This window comes from Dromiciops gliroides, chromosome 1 (genome assembly GCF_019393635.1).
Source record: "Dromiciops gliroides isolate mDroGli1 chromosome 1, mDroGli1.pri, whole genome shotgun sequence".
NCBI classification, from domain to species: domain Eukaryota; kingdom Metazoa; phylum Chordata; class Mammalia; order Microbiotheria; family Microbiotheriidae; genus Dromiciops; species Dromiciops gliroides.
The window spans coordinates 489,538,459-489,551,261 of NC_057861.1; the positions used below are offsets into that span (position 1 = coordinate 489,538,459).

Sequence of the window (12,803 nt, forward strand, 5' to 3'; positions counted from 1 at the left end):
TAAGTGTTAAGTGTCTGAGGCCGGATTTTAACTCAGGTCCTCCTGACTCCAGGGCCAGTGCTCTATCCACTGTGCCACCTAGCTGCCCCTGGTTATGTGATTTAACTTAGATTTCTGGGATTGTGTTTTTGGCTGGGAGGAAGAGGTTGGAAGCTTTTATGAGCAGTCCTGTTTCCCACCACCCACCATAGAGGAAGAAAGGCTAGCAGGAAAACCCAACCTCCAAGTGCTGGCTCCCTCCTTCTTAATTTGATATTTGATGAAGAGATAATAGGAATTAGAAACAGGAATCAGAAACTGAGGTACATTAAAAGCCATTCTTTCTCTCCCTCCCCCACCGAGAGCAGATGAGCTTACCCATTAGACCTTAAGGCATGCAGCAAAGTTCTTTCCTATCAAAGAGGGACTGAGTAACTTCTGAATTTATAAATGGTCAAATAATATGAACAGGCAGTTTCCTGAAGAAGTAAAAGCTATCAATAGTCACATGAAAAAATGCTCTAACTCATTAGCAATTAAAGAAATGCAAATTAAAACAACTCTTGAGACATCACCTCAAAAGCTATCAGATTAGCTAATGACAGAAAAGGGAAATGACAAATGTTGGAAGGAATGTGGAAAAATAGGCACACTGATTCATCATTGATAGAGTTGTGAACTGGTCCAACTATTCTGGAGAACAATTTGAACCTACGTCCAAAGGACTATAAAACTGCAATCCCTTTGATATAGCAATACCACTACTATGTCTATATCCCAAAGAGATCAAAGAAAAGGTAAAAGGACCTATCTATACCAAAATATTTATAGCAGTTCTTTTTGTGGTGACAAAGAATTGAAAGTTGAGGAGAGGCCCATCAATTGGGGAATGACTGAAAAAAAAATTTGTGTTGTATGAATTTGATGGAATACTATTGTACTATAAGAAATGATGAGCAACATGGCTTCAGAAAAATAAAAGATGACTTATATGAACTAATGTAAAATAAAGTGAGCAGAACCAGGAAAACACTGTACACAGAAACAGCAATACTACAATGATCATCAACTGTGAAAGACTTACCTACTCTGATCAAGACAATTAATGAGATGGAGCCAAGATGGCAGAGTAAAGCCAGGAAGTTGCCTGAGCTCTCCCAAATTTCCCTCAGAAACAACACTAAACTAAACCTCTAAATGGATTCTGGAGCTGCAGAACCTACAAAAAGATGGAGTGAAACAATCTTCCAACTTAACCTAGAAGGTCTTCAGGAAAGGGCTGTCTCACCTGGGTAAAAGGGGAACACAACTCAGTACAAAGGGTGTCTGGGCAAGCCAGAAAAAGACTCTTATCCACAGCACAGATTAGCAGCTAAGGACCCTCAATACTAGCTCAGCAAGCTAGTGGCACAGGAGGCCAGTTGTGAGGCCGCCAGCCCCAACACAGAAGGCTATCTGCCAGTTGGGATATCTGCTATCCAACAGGCCCAGCTAGATTAGGCCATTCCAGTGCAGTGAGCAAGCTGCAAGCTGCTAAGGCCTCAGAGCAGAAAGCCAGTGACTGGGCCCCTGGCCCCCAGCAAAAGAAGCTTGGGATAGTGCACATTGTACCCCAGGAACAGAACTCAACTTTAAATAGCATGAAGGAGGCTAAAATATGAATAAAAAACAGAAAAACTCTCACCATAGAAAATTACTATGGCAATAGGGAGGACCAAAATGTAAACTCAGAGGACAACAATCTCAAAACACCTACATGTGAAGCCTTAAAAGGGAAGAGGAATTGGTCTCAAGACCAAAAAGCCTTCTTGGAAGAGCTCAGAAAGGACTTTATAAGCCAAGTAAGAGAAGTAGAAGAAGAATTAGGAAAAGAAATGAGAGTTGTGCAAGAGAGAGTCAATAGCTTTAAAAAAGAAGAAAAAAAGTTGGCTAAGGAAAACAACTCATTTAAAAAAATGCAATTGGCCAAACGGAAAAAAAGGTATAATAGCTGACTGGGGAAAATAATTCCATAAGAATCAGAATTGGGCAGATGGAAGCTAATGACTCAATGAGACAACGGGAAGAAGTAAAGCAGAATCAAAAGAATATACAAGGAGGAGATAATGTAAAATACCTCTTCAGAAAAACAACAGACCTGGAAAATACATCCAGGAGGGACAATCTAAGAATAATTGGACTACCTGAGGACCATGATCAAAAAAGAGCCTGGACAGCATATTTCATGACATTATCAAGGAGAACTTCCAATGTCTTAGAACCAGAGGAAAAAATAGTCATTCAAAGAATCCACCAATCACCTCCTGAAAAAGACCCTAAAAGGAAAACTCCAAGGAATATTGTAGCCAAATTCCAGAATTATAGCTTCAACATTAAAGGATCACAGGGCTTGGAATATGATATTCCAGAGAGCAAAGAAACTTGGATTACAACCAAGAAGTTACTACTCAGCAAAATTAATCGTAATCTTTCAGGGGAAAAGATGAGCATTCAATGAAATAGGATACTTTAAAACTTTGCTAATGAAAAGCCCAAAACTGAACAGAAAATTCAATCAATCTTCAAATACAAGATTCAAGAGAAGCATAAAAAGGTAATATGGGGCTGGGGGGGGTGAGGGACTGCATGTTATTCAGTAAGATTTAAATCTTTACATCCCTACACAGGAAGAAGATACTTTGTAACTCTTAAGAACTGTATCTTTATTGGGACAGATCAGAGGAGTACACATAGACAGAGGGTGTGGGTATAAATTGATTTTGATGTGGCGATTAAAAAAAAAGATAATAAATGATCCAAGACAATTTCAAAGGATCCATGATGAAAAATGCTATCCATCTCTATAGAGAAAACTGATGAAGTGAATGAAGATTGAAGCATACTTTAAAAAAAAAAAACTCTTTACTTTTCATGGAGTGTTTGGGAGTTTTGCATGACTTCACAATGTATAATAGATATCATGTTACTTGCCCTCTCACAGGGTTGGGGAGAGGAGAGAGGGAGAGAATTTGGAACTCAAAAATTTCTAAAAATGAATATTAAATTATTTTGCATGTAATTGGAAATATTTAATGAAGTAAATTAAAATATATATATTTTTTAAAACAGTGACTAAGGTAAAACTCTTGAGCCTCACTGCATTCTGTATCTACTCACTTCCTTTCCTATTTTCAGTCCTGTTCACATTGAAATTTCCAGGATAAAAATCTCACTGTCTATTGATCTTGCTGTGTTTCCTATGACCATACAATGAGCAAGTTAGTTTTTTATTGGAATTTGTTTTTTATTTCTTTTTGTTTTGTGTGTATTTGTCATGATATCAATAGATTTAATTTCATTCATCCACATTATTTTATATGAATCTGGTACTGGTTGGGGATTAAGATCTGTGTACAGAATGAACCATGAAAGACAAGGTAACTGGGGTCCAGGAAGAAACGAAAGGCTAGGCTATGTGTCAAGAGCACCAGCGAATCAATTTCTTTCTTTTCCTTCTCCACCCTCTTCCTTCCTTGCTGTTGGTTTCCTGACTACTTTTTTTTTTTTCTGTTGTTCCTCTCTACCTTTTATCTGATTTTTAGCTGCTTCTTAGAAGTAGCTCTGAAACCTGGAGCATCACAATGGGGCAGAGTCCAACCATGGCCCTAGGTGCCTTTTTCCTGCTAACAGGTGAGTAAGGGTCCCTCAGAATTGGAGCAGTAGAAGAAGGCTTCAGGTGGAGGGAGAAGTCAGATATCACAGGGGCTTGTTGGACTGAGAGGAGGAGCTGAATACACATTAATAGAAATAGGGAGTGAGGCAAAGGATAGAGACAGGAGTGTGTTGGAGCCAGATCTTACCTCTAGCTATTGTTAAATTTTCACTGTGAACATTTATTTAGACCTTGGAAATAAGCCAAGCTTACAAATTAGAGCTTGATTTGTTATCTTGCTGATTATCTAGATTTAAGAAAGTGATGGAGAAAATATTAATAATGCAGATGAAATTTAAATGTGCATTTTGCATAGATTTTTGGAGCACCAGTTGTTAAACATTTACCAGCACACAATAAGAATAGAGTGAGGTAAGGGATAGGACTCTAGATACTGAGAGTTAGAGAAAGGGACAGGTTTTAGGGGTTTAAGAACCTGTACAGAAAAGGATTAGACAAGGGTCATGGACCTCTTTGGTAGTCTAGGAAGGGAAAAGAATGATCATTTATCTAGTACCTACCATGTGCCAGGCACTATGCTAATTACTTTTAAAATATTAACTCATTTGAGCCTTAAAAAAATCCCATAAGGTAGGTGCATAATAATTAATACCATATTATACTTAATTTATCATTTAATGTAATAGTTTATTAAGGTAGCATAATGATTTATACTCATTTTATAGTTGAAGAAACTGAGACAAATAGAAGTTAAGTGACTTGTCCAAGGTCACACAGCTTGTACATATCTGAGGCAAGATTTGAACTCAGGTTTTCCTAACTCTAGGAACAGAGCTCTATCTACTGCACCACCTAGCTGCTAATTGGTTGTTAGTGGAACCTATGGACTCCTCTAAATTTTTTTAAGAAATCATAAGTGAAGGAAGTGAAATGCTAAATTTCAGTTAAAGGTTAATGAAAGTAAAGGTGTAGCTTTTCTCCCTCATCCAAGTTCACAGATCCTCTGAAGTCTATCTCCTGCCAACTTGGGAGTCCATGGACCCTAGGTTAAGAACCTTGGACCCAAGTACACCAAGGTGCTCCTCTATTGTGTCTGATTTTTTTCAGTAGGAGGAGTAGAAATTGGAGTAGGACTGACTCTTGTTATCTGATTTCTGGAGGAGGAAGGATAGGAGTGGACTAGCTACCTTTTATGTACGATTTTTTAGGGGGTAATAAAAAGTAGTGATGGGTAAGAGCAGGGAAGACTACTCTAATTGTTTAATGGAGAACTTTACAGAACTGAGTAGTAAGAAGAAAGCTTTATTGGTAAAAAGAAGTAGGACAGAGGAAGGGCAGGCAGTTAACAGTGGGACACTATTTGAAACCCAAGAACTAGAAGAAATGGCCCTAATAACCTTAGAGAGGAGTGGGACTGAGGAAAGAGATAAACACTATTGACAACAGCAGATCTATGTCTATGGAACAGAGTAGGTCTGGAAAGCAGCAGCTTCTAGTGGAGAAGTCTAAGGAGAAGGGGAACAAATTTCTCTGCAGACTGTCTCCCATCACTCTTCTCTCCAGGGCTGATCTTTTGTCATGGTTTCAATCTGGACACTGAGAGTGCAACAGTCTTTCAGGAAAATGGAGCTGGCTTTGGGCAGAGTGTGGTCCTGTTCGAGCAAGGCCGGTAAGGACTTCAGTCTCTTCATTTGTAAAATGGGTAGCTAGGGGGCAGCTAGGTGACGCAGTGGATAAAGCACTGACCCTGGATTCAGGAGTACCTGAGTTCAAATCCGACCTCAGACACTTGACACTTACTGTCTGTGTGACCCTAGGCAAGTCACTTAACCCCCGTTGCCCCACCAAACAAACAAACAAACAAAAAATGGGTAGCTAGGTGGTGCAATGCATAGTGTGCAGGGCCTGAAGTTAGGAAGACTCATCTTCCTGAGTTGAAATCTGACCTCAGACACTAGCAGAGTGACTTTAGGCAAGTCACATAATCCTATTTGCTTTAGTTTCCTCATCCGTAAAATGAGCTGGAGAAGGCAATGGCAAACCACTCCAGTATCTTTGCCAAGAAAACTCCAAATGGGGTCAAGAAGAGTTGGACATGATGGGAAAAAATGACTGACCAACAACAATAAAATAAAGAGATTGGACTAGATGACTTCTAAAACCTCTAAGGTTCCTTTCAATTCTAAATCTAATCCTCTAATTTGTTTTTGTTTTGTTTTCTGCCGGGCAATGGGGTTAAGTGACTTGCCCAGGGTCACACAGCTAGTAAGTGTCAAGTGTCTGAGGCCGGATTTGAACTCAGGTACTCCTGAATCCAGGGCCGGTGCTTTATCCACTGTGCCACCTAGCTGCCCCTGTAATCCTCTAATTTGGAAGTTAAGAGGTCTGGAAAAACCAGACTCCTTTCTCCCTCCACCCCCAGTCTCCTCTCTGATCTCAAATGCTTTCTTCATTTCCAGCAGTTCAGGAGAAAAGCCACAATCTTCCCTCACTCAGAATCAAGAATTATAACAGAACTATGGATTACAATAATTCTCTGCTTGTGAAAGCCTTCCCTTCCTCTCCCCTGGATTATGTGCCACTCCCCTTCCCCATTCTTTCTAGAAAGTACAGCTTTCTCCTCCACTCTCTATCTCCCCCAAGTGGGAAGTTTCTTGAATAGCTTGTCCACTGTGGTATTAGATTGAGGCTTCTCCTCACAGAGTGGTGATTGGGGCGCCCCTGGAGAGAACATCGCCTAAGCAAACAGGGCAACTCTACAACTGTGAATTTGGTACTAGGTCCTGTATGATCATTCCCATTGATGGTGAGTAACAGCCCCTGACCTGAGAGCCCACCTTTTGCTGTTCTCTCTACTCCAGGACTCCACATTCCAGGAAACCCAGCTATCCTGCTCCTCAGCTTCTGTTCTCCCTCACAGATTGAGCTCCCCTTCTAGAATTCAGGTTTCCTATTCCCCACCATTTAATTCACCACTTTCCCACTCTTGCTGTACCCTCCCAATCCTAAGCATCACCCCTGCCCCCACCACCAACCCCCCCCCCCAAATCAACCCCAATACACCTAGGTATTTGGACTTTCCAAACCCTACATATTTCTTAGAACTGAGGAATCCTCCATTGTAGCTCTCATCTTAGCTATGCAGAAGCCCAAGTATTTGACAACTCCTCCAATGCATGTCTGTGTTTCTCCAGTTCCCCCAGAGGCAGTAAACATGTCCCTAGGACTCACTCTAGCTACTGGAGTAAATCCCTCACAGCTTTTGGTAAGTCAACCCAAATAACGGGAGAATAATGGAGTCCAGAAAGCAGAGAGGGGTGGGGGCTGGACAGCAAAATGTCTAGATGTGGAAAAAGTTGATGTTTTGGAGAATTCCCCTCAAATTCCTTCTGCTCCCCAGGCCTGCGGTCCTATAGTACACCGAACATGTACAGAGAATGCATACATAAATGGCTTGTGCTTCATGTTGGATTCAAACCTGCGGAAGGAGAGCAATTTCCCAGCATCCCTACAAGGTAAGTCACTGCCAGGATGCCCAGATTCTTCTATGGAGGAGATGAAAAGAGCAGTCATGAGGCTGTGAGTTGAATTAATAAGTGTGTTTGTCAGAGGTGCTGGGAAAGTAGGGATTATTTGTCTAGTGTTGATTCAGTTAATTTCGGGGTATTGCATCAGGCCCTCTTAGACATACCATATTTAATATCCATAACATCAGTAATAGATGTAGGCTACTTTCCAATATGAGATGCATGGTTATCCCAGTAAGGGTTGTTAAAATACTGAAATGTGATTAAATACAGCCTTAGAGAACATCAGACAACTCTGGGCCAGGTCAGCACCATTTTAGGTGATCCTTCCTGAGGTTTACAGTGTCCTGAGTCCCAGACAGAACACAAATTCATTCATTCATTCATTCATTCATTCACTATTTCATTAACTACTAAGTTTATAATAATAATAATATAAGATACTATGTATCATATACTAGGCATCAGGACAGATACAAAGATAAAGTTGAAGTCCTTATTCTCTTGGAGTATACACATGTACAAATCTACCATACATCTGAATACACAAAGAGTCTGTGATTTTATCAACACAGGGAACTCCCAGCTTGGGAATTCTTTCCACCAATGCACCCATCCACAGCTAGGAGATCTATCCTAGGGAGTTACCTGAAGCACATAGAGATTAAATGACTTCTCCAGGTCATACGACTAGTAAGCATCAGAGGTAAGATTTGAACCCAAATCTTTATGTCACACTACTTCTTTCTACTGTAACTTTATAAATAATCAAAGTAGAGGGTTCACCTGCTGGAGGCTATTGGTTGAAATTCGGGCCAATGAAAGCGTGCGTTATTAGTTTGTGCTGGTCTGTGGAGAGAGGAGCAGTGCTTTAGGCCTTGAAAGATCCATGTCTCTGTGGTGGCTTAGGCTCCATGAGCTCCATCGGGACCAGGTATGATCTGTCAGCCTCAGTTTTCTCTCCTGATGGAAGAGTTTTTCAAGTTGAATATGCTATGAAAGCAGTGGAAAACAGCATTACAGCTATTGGAATCAGATGTAAAGATGGTGTCGTCTTTGGTGTAGAGAAATTAGTCCTTTCCAAACTTTATGAAGAAGGTTCTAACAAACGCCTCTTTAATGTTGATCGACATGTTGGAATGGGGGGTGAATGCCAGTTGGAGGTCAGCAGTAGCAGGTCTGCTAGCAGATGCTCGTTCTTTAGCAGACATAGCTAGAGAAGAAGCCTCCAACTTCAGATCTAACTATGGCTATAATATTCCACTAAAGCACCTTGCAGACAGAGTAGCCATGTATGTACATGCTTACGCACTCTACAATGCTGTCAGACCTTTTGGCTGCAGTTTCATGTTAGGGTCTTACAGTGCAAATGATGGAGCACAACTCTATATGATTGACCCATCAGGTGTTTCATATGGTTATTGGGGATGTGCCATTGGTAAAGCCAGACGAGCAGCAAAAACAGAGATAGAGAAACTCTAGATGAAAGAAATGACTTGTCATGATGTTGTTAAAGAAGTTGCAAAAATAATCTATATAGTACATGATGAAGTTAAGGACAAAGCTTTTGAACTAGAGCTCAGTTGGGTTGGAGAAGTGACAAAAGGAAGGCATGAAATTGTTCCAAAAGATATGAGAAGAAGCAGAGAAATATGTCAAGGAATCTTTGAAAGAAGATGATGAATCAGATGAGGATAATATGTAACAATGAGTGCTACAATACTTCTTTAAAAAATGTTTTACATGTAAACTATGTAGTAGTGTCCTGTGGATTATTACCCCAGTGACAGATTACCACTTTATTAAAAATTTATCTTGTATCCATAAATAAATAAACAAACAAATAAATAATCAAAGTATGGAGTAGAGTGAGATAAGGGTACAAGAAAAGTGCAAAAGTGTTCATTCCCAGAAAGAAATGATTACATCAAACTGGGTGGGGATGGAGGGGGGTGGTAGCTGTGGAGAAACAGTAAGACTTTATGGAAGTCTTGAATTTCAATAGAAGGAGATCATGACATATTATGTAAGGCCTTGAGTGCCAACCCAAAATATGTGGACTTTACTTGGCAGTCAATAGGGAGCCATTGAAAAGTTTTGAGCAGAGGAATAACAGTAAGATCTGTGCCTTGAGAAAGATTAATTTAATAAATGTATGAAGGTTGGATTCAAAAGAGGTTACTGATAGGATGATCTATTAACAGAAAGCTACTGGTATGTTCTAGGCTAGTAGTTCTCAAACTTTTGGGTCTCAGGACCCTTTAAATTCTTAAAAATTATTGGGGACTCTGAAAAGCTTTTGTTCATGTGGGTTATATCTATCAATATTTACCATATTAGAAATTAACACTTATCAGTGTAAAAATATTTATTGATTGATCCATGTTAACATATTTTTATGAAAAAATAACTATAATTTCCATGACAAAAAATTTATAAAAGTGGCATTGACTTTTTATTTTCAAAACTCTTCAACATCTGGCTTAATAGAAGACAGCTAGATTCTCATATCTACTTCTATATTCAATTTGTTGCAATATGTTGTTTTGGCTGAAGTATATGAAGATAATCTCAACAGAAAGACACACAGAAAGAGACATATATGCAACTAGGAAGTGCTGTGGATTGAACACTGGGCTTGGAATCAGGAGACGTAGCCTCAGACACTTAACAAGCTGTATGACTCTGAGCGAGTCACTTAATGCCTACTTGCCTCAGTTCTTCATCTGAGAAGCAAATGGGAATACACTAGAACAGGAAATGGCAAATCACTCCAGTATCTTTGTCAAGAAAACCCCCACAGAATTGGACATGACTGAACAACCAAATGACAACAGTATATATGTGTATACATTTATATGTATATACATACGTGTATATCTATCTATCTATATTTGGAAAGGGGAGGAGTATTTTAATAGGCAAATAACATCTTAGAATGGTTATGAAAATAGTTTTGACTTTGCTGACTGAACCTATGACCCCGGGGGTCCTCAGATCACACTTTAAGGACCACTGGTCTAAAATAACAAGCATGATGATTTCAGGAAAACTTGGAAAGACTTACATGAACTGATGCAAACGGAAGTGTACAGAACCAGGAGAATGATGTACAAAGTAACAGCAATACTGTTTAATGAAGAATTGTGAATGACTTAGCTATTCTCAGCAATATAATGATACAAGACAATCCTAAAGGACTACTGATGAAGCATACTATCCATCTCCAGAGAAAGAATTGATATAGTTTGAATACAGACTGAAGCATGCTATTTTTCACTTTCTTTCATTCTTTTTATTTAATTTGGGTCTTTCTATACAAAATGCTATTTTTTTACTTTCTTTCTTTCATTCTTTTTATTTAATTTGAGTCTTTCTATACAAAATGACTAATAAGGAAATGTTTTGCATGATTGCACATGTATAATCTAGATCTGATTGCTTTCTGTCTCAGGGAAGGGGGAGGGGAGGGATAGAATTTGGAACTCAAAACTTTTTTAAATGTTAAAAATTGTTCTAACATGTAATGGGAGGAGGAACTTATATGTGTGTGTTTATATACACATCTAAATATACATACACATATATGTATATATGTGTATGTGTGTATGCACACACACATAAAGAATCACTGGTCTAATCAGGTGGTAATGAGAGCCCCCTTCTGGGCATATACAACAAGTAGATTAATTATAGAAGAACAGCCCCAATATACATCAAGTGTTTTTCGTAGTAAAAAAGAACTGGGGGCGGCTAGGTGGTGCAGTGGATAGAGCACTGGCCCTGGAGTCAGGAGTACCTGAGTTCAAATCCGGCCTCAGACACTTAACATTTACTAGCTGTGTGACCCTGGGCAAGTCACTTAACCCCAATTGCCTCACTTAAAAAAAAAAAAAAAGAACTGGAAAAATAATAAATGTCCATTAACTCTTAAATGGCTAAGGAAATTGTAGTAGATGAATAGAATATGATTGTACTATAAGTTAAATTGAATATTAATAAATTGTTGGCAGTGGAAAAAATGGGAAGAACAGATTTCAGATATATTTTGGAGAGAGAAGCAATTGGATTTGGTTGCTAATAAGATGTGGGAGGTGAAGGAGAAGAAAGAATCAAAGGCAATACAAAGATTTCAAATACAGAAGACAGGTGGAGAACAATTTGGAATCATGTCCAAAAGGCTTTATAACTGTGTATACCCTTTTCCCAGTAATACCACTACTAGGTCTATATCCCAAAGAGATCATAAAAAAGGGAAAAGGACCCACATGTACAAAAGTATTTATAGCTGTTCTTTTTGTGGTAGCAAAGAACTGGAAATTGAGGGGATGGCCATCAATTGGAGAATGGCTAAACAAGTTGTGGTATATGAATGTAATGGAATACTATTGTGCTGTAAAAAATGATAAGCAGATGGATTTCAGAAAAACCTGGAAAAACTTATATGAATTGATGCTGAGTGAAATGAGCAGAACCAAGAGAACATTGTATATACTATCGACAACATTGTGTGATGATCAGCTGTGATAGACTTAACTCATCTCAGCAATACAGTAATCCAAGGCAATGCCAAAAGACATAGTGGAAAATGCTCTCCACATTCAGAAAAAGAACTATGGAGTCCAAATGCGACTGAAGCATACTATTTTCACTGTTGTTGTTGCTCTTTTGTTCTTGTTCTTATTTAATTTTTCTTGATTTTTTTTCCTTTTGTTTTAATTAATGTGGAAATATGCTTAAAATAATTGTAACCTATATCAAATTACTTATTGGCCTTAGGAGGGGGGAGGGAAGGGGAGAAAAAATGTGGAACTCAAAAAATATCTTTACATGTAATTGAGAAGAATTAAAAATTAAATGGAAGACAGGGTGGATAGTTTTATCCTTGGCAAAAATTGAGAAATCAGGAGGACTTTAGGTTTTGGGGAAAAGATAAATGAAGTTGAGTCCATAAGCAGAAGTGTTCTATAGGGTGCTTTAAATGCATATTTGAAAAAGCTCTAGGGTAAAAATATAGGGGCTAGGCTAGAGTGCTGGGCCCAGAGTGAAAAAGACTCATCTTCCTGAGTTCAAATGTGGCTTCTGATACTTACTAGCTGTGTGACCCTGGGCAAGTCACTTAACCCCATTTGCCTCAGTTTCCTCATATGAAAAATGAGCTGGAGAAGGAAATGGCAAACCACTCCAGTATCTTTGCCAAGAAAACCCCAAATGGGGGTCAGGAAGAGTCAGACACGACTCAAGCAATGGAACAACAATGAGAAGATGAACGTAGATTTGAGAGTCGTATAATGATCGTTGAACTCATGAAGATAAATGTGTAGAACTTCAAAAAGAGAAGATTGTGTCAACTTGTGTCAGCTTGGCTGAGGCATGTGGACTTTATTTGGTAAGTTATAGGGAACCATTAAAGGGTTTTGAATAGAATTAACAAGCATTTATTAAGTGCCCACTGTATGCCAAGCACTAGGCTAAGTACTGCCAGAGCAGAGAAATCCTGTGGTTGGATTTATACATGTTGTTCAATTGTTTCAGTTGTGGCTGACTCTCTGTGACCCCATTTAGAGTTTTCTTGGTGAGGATACTGCAGTGGTTTGCCTTTTCCTTCTCCAGCTCATTTTACAGATGAGGAAACTAAAGCAAAT

The 12,803-nt window shown here is 39.0% G+C and overlaps 1 protein-coding gene and 1 pseudogene across 1 annotated transcript in view; both read left to right on the forward strand.

Moving 5' to 3' along the window:
• The first annotated feature begins 3,572 nt into the window (after nt 1-3,572).
• The window catches only part of LOC122736537 (integrin alpha-M-like), a 63,334-nt gene continuing 54,103 nt past the window's right edge, over nt 3,573-12,803 (forward strand). Inside the window, exons 1-5 of the mRNA XM_043978839.1 lie at nt 3,573-3,648; nt 5,195-5,300; nt 6,334-6,437; nt 6,826-6,896; nt 7,032-7,146. Of these exons, the coding sequence (XP_043834774.1) occupies nt 3,600-3,648; nt 5,195-5,300; nt 6,334-6,437; nt 6,826-6,896; nt 7,032-7,146 (445 nt within the window). The 5' untranslated portion in view covers nt 3,573-3,599. The remainder of the gene's footprint in view (nt 3,649-5,194; nt 5,301-6,333; nt 6,438-6,825; nt 6,897-7,031; nt 7,147-12,803) is intronic.
• On the forward strand, nt 8,073-8,863 carry LOC122736535 (annotated as a pseudogene).